The sequence below is a fragment of the Aulonocara sp. 'chitande type north' Nkhata Bay genome, linkage group LG10 (assembly GCF_057382095.1).
Source record: "Aulonocara sp. 'chitande type north' Nkhata Bay isolate Kocher_YH1m ecotype deep benthic linkage group LG10, A_spYH_male_GT1.1, whole genome shotgun sequence".
NCBI classification, from domain to species: Eukaryota; Metazoa; Chordata; class Actinopteri; order Cichliformes; family Cichlidae; genus Aulonocara; species Aulonocara sp. 'chitande type north' Nkhata Bay.
In genome coordinates, this window is record NC_141353.1 from 13873838 (window position 1) to 13894333 (window position 20496).

The following is a 20496-nucleotide window of genomic DNA, read 5'->3' on the forward strand; positions in this document are numbered from 1 at the left end:
TTTATTGTAAGGTAGACCCTACGATAATACATACAGAGAAAAAAACCCAACAATCATATGAGCCCCTATGAGCAAGCACTTTGGCGACAGTGGGAAGGAAAAACTCCCTTTTAACAGGAAGAAACCTCTGGCAACAATACTTTTATAAAGGATTCTTACTAGAATGCAACCACTGAATTGCAAAGAGATGCACTAATCAGCACAGGATGACTGATTGCAGCATGTTAGCAATCTATCCACCTTTGTAGATTAGACAATTATTTGTAAACATTCGCCAATCTGTCTCAGAGAGACTGACTGATTGGAGACAGGTTGTGTCCCACAGACAGTTCAGTACCTTGTTAAACAAGCTTGCTATAATCAGCATAAAAAAACAACACTATCATTCAATTATGGTCTCTTTTGTGAACAGTTGTTCACAAACCAGTCTGTGACATTACATATGGTTTTAATACTTTAATGAACTTTAACGATACTAGTAAATTTTTTTAGGTTTGGAGAGAACCAAGCTGTACAGTAGCTGTCTATTCATACTAAGCTAGCTTCCTAATTAGTCCACAAGTAGCAAATAGGTGTAGTTCCAAAAATGTCTCCAAAAATGTTTTTACTTATCTTTTTTTAAGAAAGACACAAAATAGATATGAGAAATTTGCATCTATTCTAAATAAAACTACCTCTGCAATGCTTTAAAAAGCTGAGGGGCTTGACAAAAAACCTTTCTGAGGACCAGAACAAATAATTAAAGCGTATGTTTAATTATTAGCATACTGGTTATCATCATATATTATGAGCCCTAGGAGCATGTATTATCTGTATTAAGTGATACATCCTCTTTGATGATCAGGCTGAAATGCATTGATAGCTTCTATTAATCATTAGTGTCTAATCTCCAGATTTCAAAAACCTTTCATCAGAAGCGCTCCTCTGCGTTGGCATTTCCAGTTTGTATGCAGAAAGAGCCCATATTTTTCACTCAAGACAAAGTCACTACATGTCTGTCAATTATCTCCTCAGGAGCACCTTTGATAAATCACATCCTGTATAATACATCACAGATTAGAGCATCTACAGAGAGGAACTGCTGCTTATGGTGCTGCCTTCAATGCAATGACTCACCAGGAAGCCACTAAAATATTCAATTTAATATCTATTTGTAAAAAATGTCTCATTCAACAGATGTGAATGAGATATTTTTTTTAAGGCTGCTAGATGTGTCAGTCATCTGTAATATACTGCAGAATGATAAGCAAATAAGGCAAATAGACAACGGCTTCTGTTTTCCAGCCATCTATTTACTTCCGCTTATCCAAGTCAGGGTTGTGGAGGCGCTGGAGCCTATCCCAGCTGTCACAGGGCAAGAGGCGTGTCACAAGTGTATCACAGAGCTAACACACTCTCATCCAAATTAGAATCCCCAGCTGACCTAACATGCATGTCTTTGTACTGGAGGAGGAAGCTTGAAATGCGACACTGAAAGACTCCAATCGGCTGGTGGAACTGAACTGAGCGCAGATATGGATAATAGGAACAACTTAAAACTGGCAAACTCAACTCCACCACACTTCTGTCTGTCTATAGCTATAACAACAGCCTTGTACAAGCGGAGTTTGGATATAAGCCAGTAAAATGAAACTGAATTTCTGACAGATGAGTGACTTGCTGTTTTGTTTTGCATTTTTATCGAAAACCAAATCCTTCTAAATTTCCCAAACAGACGAGTCGAGACTTTATCATTTCCCAGTCGGCCTCAACTTTTTGGGACGAAGATTTCCTTTGCACCATGACACTTTTCTAAACAGGCCCATTTTTCATACTTTCATTTACTGCAGGAGACATCAAGTTACAGACCTCCTTGGCACCGATCATACTGACTGCTCCATTTCTGTGCTTTCAGACCTCGGGTCAGTTTTGCACAGCAGATCGAGCTATTCTGCTTGAACACCTTTGTAAACCTCTTGGGTCAGATATTACACTTGGTTAGATCCCTGCAAAACCCTTCCCTCACTGGAGTTAAACACGATAAACAAAAGCAATGCTCTTTCATCCCGAAGTTAAAATATAATCAGAATCTTTTCTTCTTTTGTCTGCGATTGTTTTCTGCATGCATGCTTTAATTTGATTATGCTTGGACTGACTCTGTCCTAACAAGAAAGCCCTCCAGCCAGCAGCAAATAACCCAACCCGACACAGAGAAACATGCTGTATTTATGCTGTCTGTAAATCTCAGAAGAGATTGTAGGATGTGGTTTCATAACTGTGAAATGATGCCGTCTGAAGCATCCCGATCACTCTCGAGTCTAAAGGGAGAGCTGGGTTTGTATATACCGAAATGTCTCAGACTCACTCCAAGCAATCACACCAAGAGAACGACTGGGACTAAAAATAGACACAGCTCAGAGCTGGACATCGGATGTGAATGACATTTCCATTTCCAAGGAATAGAGCGTCTATTGTGAGATTGCAGTTTTGTGACAGAGGCCAGCAAATTGGAATTATAATGACATTTTATAGTTTCTCTTTAAAGTTTTTCCAAAGTTTCAAAGACAGACAAAAACGTGTTCGATACTCAGACTGAACAATCACTTCATTTAACTACATCCTCCTGAGGACATCTAAGATCTGGCAGCGATTAAGAAGCTAAGACAGAGCTACATCTACACAATCAGATACATCAGTTTCAAAATGATAATAGCATTAATTAACATGCAGGCTTTTAAATTACCTTACCTGCTTTTCTAAACGATAAACACTAACCAGTTGCCTGATCTGTTTCTTTTTATAAGGCGTTTATTTTTGTACTTCTTCTTTTTGCTTCTGAAGCACTTTTGAGTAAATTAGCGAAGACACAGTGAGGCTAATCAAAGTCTGATTAATGGCACTGCAGATGGCCGCACGAGGAAGCATTACTGTCCCAGTTTCATAGCTGAATTATTCCTTTTGCCAAAAAGCTGGGAAAAATTATTTTGATAACCAAAGTTAATTTTGTGGACAAAATGGATTTGTGAACAGGCTGATAACAGGCGCTGCCTCTGAAGCCTAATGCCATCATTTAGTTCAGTGGCAGTCACAAGCGGACTGGTGCTCCTCTCTGAAAGAAATATGAGCTCAGCATAGTTATTCATTTCAGGGCAGCACTTTTAAATCGATAAACAAAAGAAACGCATGCAACTGTCGCACAGCTGTTTGTGTTTTTACTAATGTTTAATTTCTTTTAGGTTTAATAATGAATTCATTAGATGTAGTTATAAAGTTGGTCTGGTTTCAGTAGTTTGAAAGTGCTGCATCAAGAAAAAGTAGTTTAAGGTTTTTTTTTTAGTAATGAGTCTTTGGATTTATTTATTTATTTACCTGGCAGGTAATGGTTCAAAACACACAGCACAGCTATAGAGGCTTATTCACCTAAAAAGAGGTCAGTTTATACAGTGCAGCAGCAGGATAGCAACAGGCATTTGAGACACTCACCCTAAAGAACTCCTTAGTGGAGCCGGAGTCTAAAGTCCCATAGGCGATCTCTGTCTGCTTGGCCAGATCCTCGGCACTCTCAATGGGAGAAACCATCCTCTCCACGGTGAGGAAGGCAGCCAGGTTGGCCGTGTAGGAAGAGATTATGATGAGGGTGAAAAACCACCACACTCCTCCCACGATACGGCCGGACAGAGACCTAAGAGGAGTAAAAAAAGGAAAAGGAAAAAAAGAGCAGAGGTAGAGACAGGAAATCAGCATGCTCACATCAACACGTTGGGGAGGAAGGAACCTCGCAGTTCAACCCCGGGTACGTAATTTCAAATTTGACTATTCTCTCTGGTCCTCTGCTTTAACGATCACACACATACTGACTCGGCTGCTCTCAGATGAACTCTCATTCCTCTGTTTAAATGAGGACGCACTTCAATCGCAGTGAATCCCTGCATTGCAGATGCGCTGCTCTGGATTTCTCTTAATTTATTGTTTTCTTAGTTCGTTTTTATATTTTTGTTCTTGTGTATTCACGGTCACTTCACCAGACCTACAGTGTGTTTCAGAGATGCTGTGTGAGGACTCTACCAGTGTTATCTGAAAATTGCTCATAAATGGAGTTAATCCTGAAAAGAAAATCACAGTAAGATCAATTTCCATAAGAGATTAGTTGGTTAAAATGTGGTTGAACCAGATTTAAAGCTTTAGCCACAAAAATGCCCTAGAGGCAACAGAAGGTGTGATTAAGGATTGGAAATCAGAGAATACATTTCCTCTTGTTAGAGTAGCCTGGGAACTGCTGGTCTGTGTCGGAGCTATAAGGAATAATTTAGCAAAAATTACAGCATCAGCAGTTTTAATTCAAAAACTGCATGTACTTTGAAGCCAACATAAAATCCCTCATTTGCTGCTTAATTGATTTTTTTTCCCCAGTGAGGTGTTAGAGACTGAGAAATCTGCAAATTCCAGGTTTTCAGGAGTGGTGCCTTCTCTGCTTTTTTCTTTAAACATAACATTAAAAAACTCAGAGTTAAAAGTCCAATAAAATAAAAACAAGAACATATTTGACATATCACCCGTTTAATTATTCCATGAAACGTTGGGAAAATCTGTGAGAACCTTTGGTCAAATTAGTTTGCTTTAGCTCTTCAACCAGCTTCTCTACAATCTTCCAAAGTCAAATAAGAGGAAGTGTCAGAACAAGAATCCTTGAAGAAGTCAGAGATGCCAGAACAGTGATGAGTAAACGGATGGATGGATGAGTGAATGAGTAGAGGGTATGACTGGATGGCCATTGTGTTGGAAAAATATATAGTTATGGAACTGATATCATTTCCACACAATATACCGTATATGCACCAAGTTGATGACCGTAAAATGGGACATGCAGCAAAAACACGGTAGCCCTCCAAGAGTCAAGAGGAAATCAAGTCCCTACTTTAAATGAAATGTAATGACCCCTGTGCATTTTACAGCCCTCAGCATGGTGGATATAAGTTATTTTGTGGATGCAAAGCATTGCTGCCAGCATGCAGCTTCAAAACACAAAGATGACGAGTTGTTGATGGTTTCTTGCTCATATAGAAATGGGAGGAAAGTGCAGTGAAGTGGAGCACGAGGTTAGGTGGACAGCCCTAATAGTGAAGCTCAAAATAACCTATATGCACCAATGCATGATGGGAACGCATGTATGGGACTATAAAATGCAACGAGAGATGACAAGGACATCGGAGATGTGGTGGAGTGAACACAACAAACCAACCTTGGTGAGATATCGCATCCTTGCTGCATGAAGGCACCCAGGGAGAACCACAGGCTATTAAAAATCCCAAAGTCGTTTGGAGGGTCAGGGGGGCTCTGAGGGTCTTTGGCCTCATCGTTTTCGTCCAGATGCCACTCATAAGGGCTGAAACGGCTCACCAGGAAGAGCACCACACTCACACCGATATAAGCAAAAACTATACACATCCAAATCTCATAGGCCAGTGGATCCAAGAAGGAGAACACCCCAGGCTTGGACTTCTGGGGCTTCTTAATCATAATGGAGATGCCCAAGCTCATGAAGGGTTTAGAGAAGTCTATCACTTCTTCTCGAACCAACGTTATAGTTAGTGGTGCCACAGCTATGTCAGCTCTCTGTGAAAATGGAAGGAGGCACAGAGGGATTTAGTCTAACAGAAAAGAAATAATAACCAAACAAAGTGTTAAATTCTGTAAAAGAGTAAATATTGATAAACCTCAAACCAACTCAAACTCCCAGCACATTCACAGAGTAAACAGAATGAACATTGTGAAATGGCACAGCTTAGTATATACTGAATAGCAGACCTGTGATAAAGCCCTTCAGAGGGGATCTGCTATTTAAAAATGAGTCACTCAGCATTTGTTAATGTCTTTGTCTCGATCCAAATCTCCTCCATGAATCAAGCGGAGGGTTGGAAGACAGAGGTGGATGAGCTTATGTAAGCAGTTCATGAAATGTGAATCAGCCTGTTAAATTCACCTCCAACAGATCCTCTGCTTTGCCTTTCAGGCTCATCAGTTAGTATGAGAAACAAATGCTGACAAATGTCTGCAGTGACTGGAACAGAATAGACTGCTGCTTCAATATTGCTTTTCTGGTCTTACTGACCGCGCTGTGTAACGTAATCCACATTAAAGAAAACTGAACACAAAGGATTCATGTCGCTGATAAATTCAGGAGGGGTCTTAGGCAAAAGCAGCTGCCTATTGTTCATTGTGAATTTACGTCCCAGCAGTTAATTGGCAGCAATATAAAATTAGTGTTGATGCACAAATTTAGATGAGGCCTTGTCACGGCTCGTTCAATTAAAATAGATGGCAATCTCTGTCGGTCCAGCTATTAATACTGCTGTAGACATAACGGCAGAAACTACAGGTGGCAGATTGTGAATCAGGCACTGAATCACCGTCTGCATGCATATCTTTTTACATTTGCAGTCAACCGTGTGAGATGTTTTAGCATCGTTCGTTCAGCAGCTGAGGCCTCATAAAAGATGCAAATTGTCTTGTTCAAGCCAGTTCGGCTGTGAGTGATCCACGAGACACATGACAAACTCAGTTGAGTGGATTCTACAGGAGAAGGAGGGATTTCTAAAACTGAGTCACTCTCCAGATAAATATGTTTATTTTTCTCTGTTTTAAATTTATTCTTATGTACCGTATTTTCCACACTATAAGGCGCACTTAAAATCTTTTAATTTTCTCAAAAATCAACAGTGCCCCTTATAATCCAGTGCGACTTATGTATGAATTCTGGTTGTGATTACTGACCTCGAATTGATTTTATGCGGTTCATTGCGCACAAAAATCTGTCATAAATATGTTAGTACGACTTCGGTAAGCTACGACGCTGCACCACTTGATGGATTGTCGGAGCATTACAGCTACCGTAGTCAGAAGCCTCACCTCGCGGAGTAATCTGGGTCCAAAACTCAGTTCACTTCAGGTCCTAAAGTCAAACGAACACTGCGGCATCATTGAGAGTTAAAAACTGTCTAAATTCTTTCATCTTTAATAAAATGATCAGCGTTACTGCTTTACCAGGTGTAACAATTAAGTTTAACATCCAGGCATCCATGAAAACATTAAATTTAACAGAATTACAAGTTAGCATGAAGTTAGCTCGCTAGTTTCCACCTAAACATGATATAGCATGTTCTGACTGAGAGAGTTCTGAAAGAATTAAAACGTACAGCTCTGCTTTCACTTCCAACATAAATGAAGACAGAAAACTAAACAGTAGTGACTTTTGTAGGGTTACTGAAGTTGGGCTAGCTGATATATAATGATGTGCTACGTCAGCGGTCCCCAACCTTTTTTGCGCCACGGACCGGTTTATGCCCGACAATATTTTCATGGAACGGCCTTTAAGGTGTCGCAGATAAATACAACAAAATAAAACTAGTACCGGTACCGAAAAAAAGAAAATTTATTCATAACACACGTGAAAAGACCCAGGAAAACCGAGTAAACGATAAAAACAATTACAAAATAACGCTGAAAACCGATAAAAACCCTGAAAACTATACATTTCACACCTGAGCCTCAACTCTTGCGGCCCGGTACCAAACGACTCACGGACCGGTACCGGTCCGAGGCCCAGGGGTTGGGGACCGCTGTGCTACGTGATTGCTAGCGATATAGCTGTTAGCATAGCATAAACACAGTAAAGCTGGAGGATGAACGCTAACTTTTTTCCACTTGATAAAAGTCACATGAGGGTTCCCGATGGTTAGGGACAAATGCAATCGCATGGCAGGATGCTGTAAACGGACCAAACTTCAGTCAGGAGAACAACTGAGAAAATCCATCCACAATATGAGGTTAGTCATTAATATACTGCAACAACATGGGAATAGAGCAGCTGCGAGAGAATTAAACATAATGAATCAATGGTACGGAAGTGGAGGAAGCAAGAAGAATGAGTTGACTAAAGTTTGACTTATCTGTTTTGTTTCGCTTAATGCGCCTTATAATCCGGTGCTCCTTATGTATGAAAACAGACCTGTTCATCGACAGTGCGCCTTATAATCCGAAAAATACGGAAGTGTAAAACTGTTTTCTATGACATATGACTGAAGCTTTAAGGGATTAATTGGCTATAGACAAACTTACTTTGGTCAAGAAAAAACTTGGTTAATCTGATAAAACTGGATGTTTTACTATGTGCTTTGTGTGACGAGCTGAGTCACAAACAATGACAAAAGACGGACAGTTTACAGAAACACAGGCAGGCTGACACTTACCCCATAGACTAGTTCACCCACCATCCCGTTCCACGTCTTGGTCTCTGGATCTCTGGCTCCATACTTCCCGTCGGGCACTATTGACAGCTTATACTTTATCCCCACATGTTTTGCAATTTCAGAAGCTAAATCGACACAGTAGCCTTCATATCTGTCATTCCCCTCCATCTGCATATAGTTTTTCTTGTACATCACATATGGAGCTTCCTGTTAATTAGACATAATTTTGAGTTCATGGTAAAGCAAGATCACATCCACAGTGACCAAACCATATGGGTCACATGAGGCCTTTATTGGTACTGCTGCATGCACACGTGCAGGGCACCAACAGATGAGGGGAACATATGAATAAAGACAAACACAGGTTAAACACATGTACGGGCACGTACAGTGGGGCAAAAAAGTATTTAGTCAGCCACCGATTGTGCAAGTTCCCCCACTTAAAATGATGACAGAGGTCAGTAATTTGCACCAGAGGTACACTTCAACTGTGAGAGACAGAATGTGAAAAAAAAATCCATGAATTCACATGGTAGGATTTGTAAAGAATTTATTCGTAAATCAGGGTGGAAAATAAGTATTTGGTCACCTCAAACAAGGAAAATCTCTGGCTCTCACAGACCTGTAACGTCTTCTGTAAGAAGCTTTTCTGTCCCCCACTCGTTACCTGTATGAATGGCACCTGTTTGAACTCATCATCTGTATAAAAGACACCTGTCCACAGCCTCAAACAGTCAGACTCCAAACTCCGCCATGGCCAAGACCAAAGAGCTTTCGAAGGACACCAGGAAAAGTATTGTAGACCTGCACCAGACTGGGAAGAGTGAATCTACAATAGACAAGCAGCTTGGTGTGAAAAAATCAACTGTGGGAGCAATCATCAGAAAATGGAAGACATACAAGACCACTGATAATCTCCCTCGATCTGGGGCTCCACGCAAGATCTCATCCCGTGGGGTCAAAATGATCATGAGAACGGTGAGCAAAGATCCCAGAACCACACGGGGGGACCTGGTGACTGACCTGCAGAGAGCTGGGACCAAAGTAACAAAGGTCACCATCAGTAACACACTACAACGGCAGGGAATCAAATCCCGCAGTGCCAGACGTGTTCCGCTGCTGAAGCCAGTGCATGTCCAGGCCCGTCTGAAGTTTGCCAGAGAGCACATGGATGATACAGCAGAGGATTGAGAGAATGTCATGTGGTCAGATGAAACCAAAGTAGAACTTTTTGGTATAAACTCAACTCGTCGTGTTTGGAGGAAGAAGAATACTGAGTTGCATCCCAAGAACACCATACCTACTGTGAAGCATGGGGGTGGAAACATCATGCTATGGGGCTGTTTTTCTGCCAAGGGGACAGGACGACTGATCCGTGTTAAGGACAGAATGAATGGGGCCATGTATCGTGAGATTTTGAGCCAAAACCTCCTTCCATCAGTGAGAACTTTGAAGATGAAACGAGGCTGGGTCTTCCAACATGACAATGATCCAAAACACATCGCCCGGGCAACAAAGGAGTGGCTCTGTAAGAAGCATTTGAAAGTCCTGGAGTGGCCTAGCCAGTCTCCAGACCTCAACCCCATAGAAAATCTGTGGCGGGAGTTGAAAGTCCGTGTTGCTCGGCGACAGCCCCAAAACATCACTGCTCTCGAGAAGATCTGCATGGAGGAATGGGCCAAAATACCAGCTACTGTGTGTGCAAACCTGGTAAAGACCTATAGTAAACGTTTGACCTCTGTTATTGCCAACAAAGGTTATGTTACAAAGTATTGAGTTGTATTTTTGTTATTGACCAAATACTTATTTTCCACCCTAATTTACGAATAAATTCTATACAAATCCTACCATGTGGATTCATGGATTTTTTTTCACATTCTGTCTCTCACAGTTGAAGTGTACCTCTGGTGCAAATTACTGACCTCTGTCATCATTTTAGGTGGGGGAACTTGCACAATCGGTGGCTGACTAAATACTTTTTTGCCCCACTGTAAGTGGAGGACTGAAGGGGTGGGGTGGGTGGCAGGGGGGACTAGGCCGACTGCACCGACGGGAGAAGCAAAGCATCTATAACTGAGTGCAAAGTGCAAAGCAGGATGTCGGGCCTCCCTCATGCTAACCTGATCCAGAAAAATCTAAATCTGCAGAAATGGGCAATAGGTGGGGGGTTGCGTGTGCTTTGCATCAGCGAAGGCACAGGGGGCAGGACGAGCTGAATGGAGCACTTTTCCAGTTCATAAAGTAAACGTCAGTGGCAGCAGAGAGATTAAAGACATCAAACACATGGAGATTACCTCATTTTACCGAACAACTTTTTAAAAAAAAAAAAGGTCTGAATCACACCACAAAAGTAGTTTAAAGCTGGTTCAAATTGCTTTTTTTATTTGTTCCGTTACGACAATAAAATAATCTGCTCATCGCCTCGATTATGCTAATATGCTTTGCCTCTGTGCCTTGATTGTTGTATCATTCCTCCAATATGTAACATCCAAAACATGTTTGCCATTAAAGATGAACCAGTGTCACCTTGGGGGGGATATTAAGCAAAGCTGTACTTACTTTGTCGTATGGCATGCACATGTTTTCAGAGGTTATTCAGCTTAATAGAACAGAATAAATGCAATTTCTTCACGGGAGACTGTTGGCTTTTGCTGATGTTTTTGGAGCATTCAACAGCATGGCTCCTGTTGAACTTTAGACTTCCACATCCCTTTCGCTCCGCAGTCTTCGGTGTTATGGTGAGACAAAAAATGAAAGAACTGCACCCCAACAAAGCGAGGTAGTCCTTTCATTAAACGTTTTCTTTAATGTCATGGGAAGTAATAAAAACATGAAGTTAATGAGATGACTGCGATGCCTCTAAAAACAATAATTGGTTTCTGTTCAAATCAAAATCATGTCTGGCAGAGAGAAAAAATAATGCAATGGCACTACGCTTCTTCATTTCTTCCCTCGCTCTAAACAACACTTTACTTCCAGTCTAGGTAAGATGAGTATGAGTTTCCAGACACTGAAATGGGAATGCGTGACTATTTCATTCTGAATTTGCCTAAGATGCAACCATAATAGGCAAAGTCAGAAAGACAGAGAGGCCATGGTTTTAAATGTAAGATAAGGCGCACCTTATCTTACATTTAAAAATGGCTGATGATCACTAAACTGCAGCTACTGCCTGCAACTGATCTAACTGACCTCACCCCTGCTTACTCCTGGAGCGCTCTCATCCTCATTCAAATTTTTTAACTAAGTAAATTTTAGACAAGGGATAAACAGCCAAAGGTTGCAGCCATTGGCTGTTTACATCCTCCTTGTATGCAGATCATTTCATGTCTCTGGTCCAGCGTCACTGACAATTTACTTAATGAGAGGGAAACATTTTTACTTACGTATGCACTGAATGAGAACACGATGTGTATAGTTATCATTACCAAAGCCGTTATTGTGATGTCACTACTACAACAGCCCACTGTAATATAAAAAAACCAAAATGCTTTGGCACCCACACGGATACAGTTGAAACACTCTGTGTGAATCGACTGTTTCAACATGTAGTGAGTGGATGGAAAGCAACTGAAAATAAAATAATTCTACCCTCCCAGGACAGATTGCAACAAAGGACACCTTGACCTTGAGTGGCAGAAATCTTAAGGTGAAACATTTAAAACCACTTGAGTGTGTACCATAATAGTAGTGACCACAATTGTTCGGTTTTCCACAGAAGAGGACTCGTTGGTGACCTGCTGATCCATTATATATACAAATTTTTCGTACTCATTCCAGTAGCCGATCTGAAAACAACACAGAGGTCCGCAGTTATTTACGAGAAGCAGAAAGACATTTTCACAGTAGACCCTCCGAGTTCACGTGAGCTGGTCAGCTCTATCTGTACGGCTGGAGACGGTGTCGGTTGCTCCTGATATATGATTTAATAAAAAGCTCATAGTGGTTCTCCTCACTTCACCTGGGCTACACTTCAGCAGAGTAGGAGTAATCTATTCCTGGCTCAGCAAATGTTCTCTTATATAACAAGAAAGCAGCACCCATAGAGCACTGGAGGACTGATAAAATTAATACCAGCAAGAAAAACCTAATAATCTAAAAATGCCTTATCTAGCCAATGCAGTCGATTTTTTTTCTCTTTCTATTAATACTACATAAAAGACACACATTATGATCTAACACAAACAAAGCCTGGCTTGTTGCTGCTCAACCTGAGATGATTCCAGTAGCTGTATTATGTTTATTTCTGCTAGACTCTGATTTATTCAGCCAAGAAGAACTCTCCCATTTCTGGAAGCTATAATGCGCAGTACTCACTCTCTTGTCACTGTAGATTGTCTCACACTGTGATTGGATGGGGGGGTCTGTGATGTATGTTGTCTTGTGAACTGAGCTGTGTGGACATTATGGGGCCACTCCTTTTCGGTGCCAGCTTTGTGGGGGTTTCAGTGTCACAGAGCTACCGCAGCTCTTACGGGTGTCACGTGTAAGGGTGTGTGTGTGTTCAGACATTATTGTTTTTGGTTCAGTAGTGTATTACTTACTAATGTGGAGTTGTATCACAGTGTAACGAAATTGTTACGATTCAGAAAGGTAGTCAGAAATCAAAAAAATCTTGGCGTTAATAGTAAAAAAAAACAAAAAAAACACGCGTAAAACACAATCTTTTCACCTTCAGGCTCAGGGTAGATGTGTGGGCGTGATTTACTCCAGTGCCTGTACCTTACAAACTAATGGGGACATAGACAGTGTCCTGCCAGAAGTAGAGAAGAACAGGTCCCAATCTTTTAGCATCTAAACTAACAAACATTGACAAGCGCTACAGCTGACAACTTAACTAGCTAACTGGCTTTTCCAAGTGAGTGCACTCCCTCACAGCAGTTCCTTTAGCAAGCCAAAGGCCAAGGCACAAGAGAAGACATGTGTCCATGCATGTAGGGTAAATGGACACGTTGTAGCTAAATGCTAATGTGTGCTGCAGCTCTTACCTCTTAGCTGTTTCTGTCCATGTCAAAAACTTTGGATCTTCTTCCTTATGCACAATTTTTTGTTTCAAAACAGTACAAAGTACAAATCTTTTTACACTGAGCCTGTAGGTGTTATGCTACTAATGTGTATTTCACTGTCATAGTTCTAATCACATACAAGTAAATGTTGCTGCTTAACCCACTAACATCATGTTAGGGGTTTCCTGTAAAAACACTCCATATGACTTATTTGAAAGGGTGGTGTGGTGGTTAGCGTTTTAGCAGTTAGCAATCTGTGTGGAGTTTGCATGTTTTCCCTGTGTCTGCACTGGTTCTGTCCAGGTACTCTGGCTCCCTCCCACAGTCCAAAGACATCCGTGGGGTTGATTGGTGACTCTAAATTAATTGTAGGTGTGAATGTGAGCATGAATGCTTGTCTCTCACCCTAGGACAGCAGGGACCGGCTCCAGCCTGAATTGGATAACCAGAAGTAAATCGATGGATAGATGATTATTTGAGAGAATTTCTTAAATTAAAATAACAAGACCTGAACACTAGTTTAAAAACTTGCATTTAAATATCCATGAATATATGTCTAAACAGTATGTTTGTGAGTATACTCAATTATTATTAAATTCTCTGTAAGTGTGAGGTGATCACAATTATTCATCCATTCTCCAAAACTTCAAGCTTCCATCTGCATGGCTTGGCTGCTTCTTGGTGGATATATTCCAGATCAAACTCTCAGAGGGAGCGGGAGCTTACATGATTTGAGTTGGATCAGAAAGCCCGGGCTACTGGCAGCTTCTGTCCAAATCAGTATCAGCCCTAACTTATGTAGTGCCAATATGCCCAGAGAAGAAAATCCCTCAAAAAAGGTATGCTTCAAATTTACTTATGCTTGTGTAGTTGTATGCAAAGCACATAGCATGGGTCTGTATCATAAACTTAACCTGCAAAAAGTATTTAATTATAAATTTTTAAATTATGACATCCAAACCTTAGTGCCCACTTACCTTCCTGGGGCCGCTTGGTTTCATCTCGTACACGTCGATTGTGTAATTAGATCGTCGACCAAATGTGTCAAACTGGATGTTTCCTGTCATACCTTGTACTTGGACCTGCCAGGCACCAAGAAAAGCATCATACCACCTGTTCCTAACATACAGCATGTATAAACCACATGGTAACGTGTGTCATACGGCTGTGATATAAGGCTCTGCTTCACCTTTTGGTCTCATTTTTAATCAGTTAAATCACTTTAAATAAGGATCCAGTCTATTAGGTCAGACTAACTTGGAGCACCAGAAGCAGGTTTCTTATAATTGTTTGCTCACGTTGCAGTATGTAAGGAATGGGTGTATTTACAGAATAACATGGTTCTATTAAATATAGTGTAAAAGGCAAAAATCTTTAGCCAGCCCTCATTTCTTGGGTATTTTTTCTTTTTTTTAAACCAACCTGAAACTTGACGTATGTTGTCATGGTGTGCAGTGTGTACTTAAACAAATTTGAGAAAAGTGGAGGCGAAAAGAACAAGTGGCAGACATCTATGGCTCATTAACTAAATCTAAAAAATCATATTCTGAGACATAAGCAAAAAAGATGTAACATAAGACCTGTGTGTTCATCTACTGTTCACTAAAAGCCTCAGTGGAAAGCTTGTTAGAACTGTATAAACTTATACAAAATATAAATAAATGAGGGGTGGCTCAATACATTTTCACAGTTCTATAATATTTTAATGGCTAAGTGCTGCAGCATTTGTTTATTAAATTGTGAAAAAAAATTATAATGTATTTCTAGCAAGTAATGGCATAAAAAACTATATTTGTAGCCTGTAGTTTATAGAGGCAAAACATTTAGGGATCTTTCACAGAAAAAGAAAACATGGGAGGAAAAAAAATACCTAAAGAATAAAAACTTTGGAAACATTACTAAGTAGAAAGTGAGAATAAGCAAACATATAACTATAAAGTAAATAAAATAAGCAGTGAGACAGTGCAGGCTCTCAGTCCTACCATTTTGAGGGCTCTCTCTATGTCGATGCCTTGGCTCCAGGGCACTGCAGGGTTGGCGAGGCAGTCGCCCGCACTCCCCCTACGTGACACGTCCACTCGTTGCCGCCGAAGATACCGGAAGGCCTCCGCGATCACGAGGATGGCATCGTGGGTGAGTGCTGATGTGTACTGAGTCAAAGGCCAGAAGAAATCCCAATGATGCACCAGTGACATCACACAGACCCAACATAACACTGAGCTGCCGTCAGAGCAAGGTTACCACAGAGCGCTGCTCGTGTAAAACAAGCGAGACGAACTGAACTGAATCCCTGAAATGATTCGCACTGACATATTTTCTCTGATTGAAGCCAAGTTACTACCCTGAAACTCAGAAGATGAATAGCGACGGCAGCCTTTGAAGATGTTAAATAAAAATGCAACTGCGGCATCGGCAGCTTCGCCTCACTGACCTTCAGCGGAGTGTTTTTGGCTTCTGGGAATTCTCTTTCATCCAGGCGCTCCCAGCGCTGGAGGAACTGCTGGACGATGGGGCTGTCTGGGCTGATGATCTGAAAGCCTGTGATGTTGGCTCCACCAGAAAAGACCCTGTCCAGACTCATGTTGGAAAAACCCTGAGAGCAAAGAGCACAACTTGGTGGTAGTGGAGAAAAGGATCATTAGGAGAACAGGGAAAAAAAGATGAGAGATTTAAATCTGCTTTAGCTTATCCACGCTGAGTAACTTCATCGATTTAATTGCACCATTCAGTTTTAAGTCTAACACAACTATATATTGAGAGAACCAAGTTTGACTGTGCTCCTGAGATGTATCCACTGAGAACATTGCACTTCTTTGCACAACGTTGCATCACACACAAGCACTTCTGCTACGAGTTGTGTTGTGCTGTTTCAAGTTGCGAGCTCTCACCAGGTTGGCGAGGATATAGTGGTATCCTCTGCTGTTTTTTCCCGAGGTCACCACCTACAAATTTGCAGAAGAAGACACGGAGTGAGTCAGATTCCCTTCCAACAACACTGAGAACATTAAGAAACACGAAGACTCAGATATGACAAAGACCTCCAATTGCAGAGGAGCTGACAGAAAGAGAAAGAGAGAAGAAAGTGACATTCGGGAGTGCAAGAGGGAGCATGCGAGCGCGTACATTTGTGTGCGTTTGCATGAAATGCACACATAGTGGGGAGAAACTGTGATGACAGCACTTGTTCCTTTCCATTAACTTCAACATGTAAAATAAGGTCAAGGCTTCGGCAAACCTCCGTCTCTCTTTTCTTGCAGCTGCCTCTGCTCTGCAGTCTGCCGCTTCCTGCTCCGCCTGTCTCAGTTGTGCACTAGACTTAATTAAACCCAAAATGTTGTACAGCACCTGTCGGAGCCAGCCGACACAGAGAGAGCTGCATCCGCCGATCTCTTTAAACTTCTTCGCAGGCTCAATCTCGCTCCCTCTCGCAGGCGCTCACTCCCTCCATATATTCTGATTCGCCATCGAGTGTGAGGCTTCAAAAAGATACTGCGGGGGTGGAGAGTTGCTTTTTTTCCCTGTCTTTTCACTTTCTACACTCCTCCACAGTTTCGATAAGTATACTCAGCCACTGAAATCATCTAAATGTTAAATGTCCAGAGTGATAGTGATATCACACTGAAGAGATTTCACAAAGGACTCGGATAAAGATGAGGAATATTACAACTTCACCGAAAAAAGGAGAGCATCTCATTGGTGGATTTCTACTCATAGTACTACTCATAGACAAATTATGTAGCGTTTTACTCAGAGGCTCCTATTTTGTTTGTTTTTTTATTTTTTTATCTTTATTTAACCAAAAGTGAGATTCTTTTGAAAGCAACAGGACTAGGACTAGATAGCATTATTAAGCATGCTTTTATTTTATGGCAGGGAACACCAAAACTCCCAGAGAGAAGCAGCACAAGTATGGACCACATAGCTGTGTTTTCATCAACACCTGTGTACTATAAAAACCTGTTTAATGTCTCATAATATTCCCCATGATGCTGCAAGACTGGCCCTCTAACAAGCTTATGGCATTTCAACATTAAATCAAAATTTTGTTTTCCAGAAAAGCAAAACAATTTCAACTCCTGATCCAGTTCCCTCAAAAGGAAAAACATTCCTTGAAGCTTTGCAGCTCGCTGTCTTTCAAATGGTCTCGAATAGCTTTTCATTTCCCCGCACGTGAGAGAAAGCCAGAGTGACCCGAGTGTGGCGAGCACTTAATGAAGCTGCAGCGCCTGGAGTGACTGGCTACGACCCTCGTTTGTCACACACAAGGCAGGCGGCGCAGGACCTCACACTTCTGTGCAAGCTTTTAGTCTGGACAGCGGGCCAAAACGGCGAGAAACAGATGCGTTTAGAAATGTACCTGGCTTAGTGTGAACATGGCTGTGCCCAAAGCACTGCATAGCTGCTAGAACAGAATCAGGTGTAAACGTTCACTGCTTACTGCAGCGCGGCGTGTAGGCAATAACTGGAGGTGTGAATGATATACTGAATTCAAAGCACTCTGAAGTCGGTTCATAGTGCATGCTTCATACTGTACTAAGTAGCACCTTCACTGCTGACTGCTACAGTCTTTTACAGCCATGATTCAAATATTAAGGCTGTGTTGGAAAGCAAATGCTTTTTTTATATGTTGCATCGTAGTTAATAAAAGCTTTTTTTGATATACTTTCATGCACATTTGGTTTATAGATTCATCACCTAGCTTTCATATCTGATGAAGTTTTGATTTGCAAGAGGAGAAAAAGAAAATGTGTTTACCACCTGCCTCAGCAGTCATTGCTGTAGGATGGCAGCGAACCAAGGGAAGGACAGCTATACTAAAGTTCTGACTGAACAGTTTCTGAAAACAGAGTGACTCTAGAAGATAACTCAAATATTATGGTTCATGATCAGAGTGATTATGCCCTTTACTATTATTACTCTTTGATGTAGTTGCATTAATATTCATTATAGAAATTATCATGAGGACAAACATAACAATTCTCCGCAGGTTTTTACATGTGCTGTCAAGCCCTCCAATATAGTTTACAAGGATATTTTCATTACTGTCTATTTTCATTTTCATGTATCATGCGCACTACAGACGTTCTTGTAATTTGATTCGATTTGCCATGGGATCTGCTCCCCCCTCTGTCGGCAGAGATGTTCTGGAAAAGAAAAGGAAAGAAAGAAAGGGGAAAAAAGCAGCTGGGCATAACAAATAATTTTAGGATCACGATGCTCCAGTTTCACGATCCCCTGGGATAATCGCTTTTTGTGTATATGTGAAACCACCGGGAGCCTGGATGAGGTCAGGCACTACCATCGCTGAGAACAGCAACACTTTTAGTGTCACAGGACTTATACTTTCCTCTGTGTCACAATTCATTTCTTACACAACAGCCTCCTCAAACAGCAAAGGGAAAATAAGACCTGAAGCCTAAAAGCAAGAAGAAAACCTGCAGCACTGATTGTTCTGACTGTCTTCTGAATTTTTAATGCTCTTTGAATGGGAAGGACAGTCTATGTGTCATGCCCTCCCAACTGTTTTCTACAGTAAATGTTCCTGTCTGGGAGAGAACAGCCTCGTGCATCTGCCACGATGCTATCCATGAAAGCTGATTCATAATATATCAGATTAATTTTGCAAATGGGAAACCCGTGCGCACAAAATATGTCATGTTCTGACTGTGGAAACAAAAACTGCCACTTATATGTTGTTAACATAAAGGCGCTGGTGTGGCAAGGAAATGTTTTTAAGAGTGGGTCCCCATTTACTTGGACAAGTGAGCAAAATAAGACGATACAGAGGGTCTGAAAAGTGACGCCAATGCTACAGAGCTGCTTTTGCAGTTACAAAGAAGTTCAGTTGTACACAAATGGAATGCCTTCATAGGTTAAAAGCATCAGCATCGTTTTTGGTATCTGCAGCACTGCCCTTGTTTTTACTTAGTAACGTATTGTCAAAATTTGCAGTATTGCACAGCACTACTGGCTGCTGACGGTAGATTCAGATCTATCAGACAGATGGAAGACAGAATTATATTGAACTACTAGTTAACTGGCATCAATTTTGTAAGGCTCTTCTTTAAGTTGAGCTCTCATTCCACAACTGATGTCCAATCTTAGCAGTTAGACGCTGGCATATCAGCAGGATATCTCTAAGTGCAAATATGAACCGATTTTTAAAGTGCGTTGTTAAAAATAAAACACAATGCATCATCTTCCAACCCACGCCGGTGCATTACAATCAAATGAATCATAGCAAACAGACAGATAAACTCAGCACGCAGTCTCATGTTGCATCCACACATTAGTATTCACCTCCTGGTTGAGGGTATAATCAGAAATGTGGGTTCGTCTCACTGCACTGTGGAGGAGACAAACTGTGACTCCAGAATACAGATAGAGACTGAGTGGTTGTTTCAGGTCTCAATTATATTTGTTTGTCTGCCCTCAGGGCTCCTCGGGTTCGCATGTGTGGATGAGCAGGTCTGTGCTTTGCTTTCTGCGGCTTGCCTGAGCTGGGCCGAGCTGCAGGGCCATCAGCCTAAAAATTCCTTGGAGAATTCCCTTTAATTAAGCAGGCTGGAGCCATCCAGTCCTGCACTGAGCTGGATGACTGCCCAACAGCCTTCAAGCCTCTTTTCCCACTGATGGAGACTTCTTCTTCTTTTTTTTTTTTTACAGTGATTTGTCATCTACCTTCTTCAGAACCACAAGTTCTGTCCTCTTACACTAGACGACTAATTACTGCTATGCTACTCAAAAGAGGGCAAAATGTGAGGAGGGATTTAACTGTCACAGAAGCGTGCATGGACTTACCTGTTTACAGTCTGTTTAAGCTGCTGATTCTTTCATTTGTAGTAGCCAACAGCTACACATTTCTAAACTTCACACAGCCGTCTTATTGAGTGCCAGTTTGAACAAAACAAAAGATGTCTATGAAGTTCTAATGCTCTCACTATCCTCTCTGCAGCTGAGCACCTGCCAACTCTACCATTTCCATGTGTCTGATGTTGTTTTTCGTTTGCTTAGCTTTTAACTTACACTTCTCTGGGGTCTCTTTTTGGAGGCACGGGCTACAAAGAGGCCTTCTACAAAAACTTGCTCTGTTACACTCTCTGTTTTCCTTTTTCAGAAGCCATGTTTCCTTTTTGCAGTCAAACTTTGGAAAAAGAAAATGAAGGCACAGATAGCTCGCTTGTTGTGGTTATTTGAAGGGCATTACAGTTCAAGTTGGGACATCACACACTTTTCATGCTGCTCTTTCATATTTGTATTTGTCG

At 41.3% G+C, this 20496-nt stretch overlaps 1 protein-coding gene across 8 annotated transcripts in view; it reads right to left on the reverse strand.

Annotated features, from left to right (window-relative positions):
• The window catches only part of LOC147320404 (glutamate receptor 3), an 81453-nt gene that overhangs the window by 15562 nt on the left and 45395 nt on the right, over positions 1–20496 (reverse strand). For 6 of the 8 annotated variants that reach the window (XR_015131262.1, XM_086308346.1, XM_086308341.1 and 3 more), the window contains exons 5-13: positions 16120–16173; positions 15663–15824; positions 15214–15381; positions 14209–14313; positions 13637–13663; positions 11906–12013; positions 8226–8432; positions 5219–5592; positions 3463–3661 (exon numbers count right to left, since the gene is read on the reverse strand). Coding sequence is in view for 7 of the 8 variants with exons in the window: in XM_086308346.1 (XP_086164472.1) it covers positions 3463–3661; positions 5219–5592; positions 8226–8432; positions 11906–12013; positions 13637–13663; positions 14209–14313; positions 15214–15381; positions 15663–15824; positions 16120–16173 (1404 nt within the window). In the remaining variant the exon portion in view is untranslated. The remainder of the gene's footprint in view (positions 1–3462; positions 3662–5218; positions 5593–8225; positions 8433–11905; positions 12014–13636; positions 13664–14208; positions 14314–15213; positions 15382–15662; positions 15825–16119; positions 16174–20496) is intronic. The other 2 variants (XM_086308343.1, XM_086308342.1) reach the window with 1 other exon arrangement.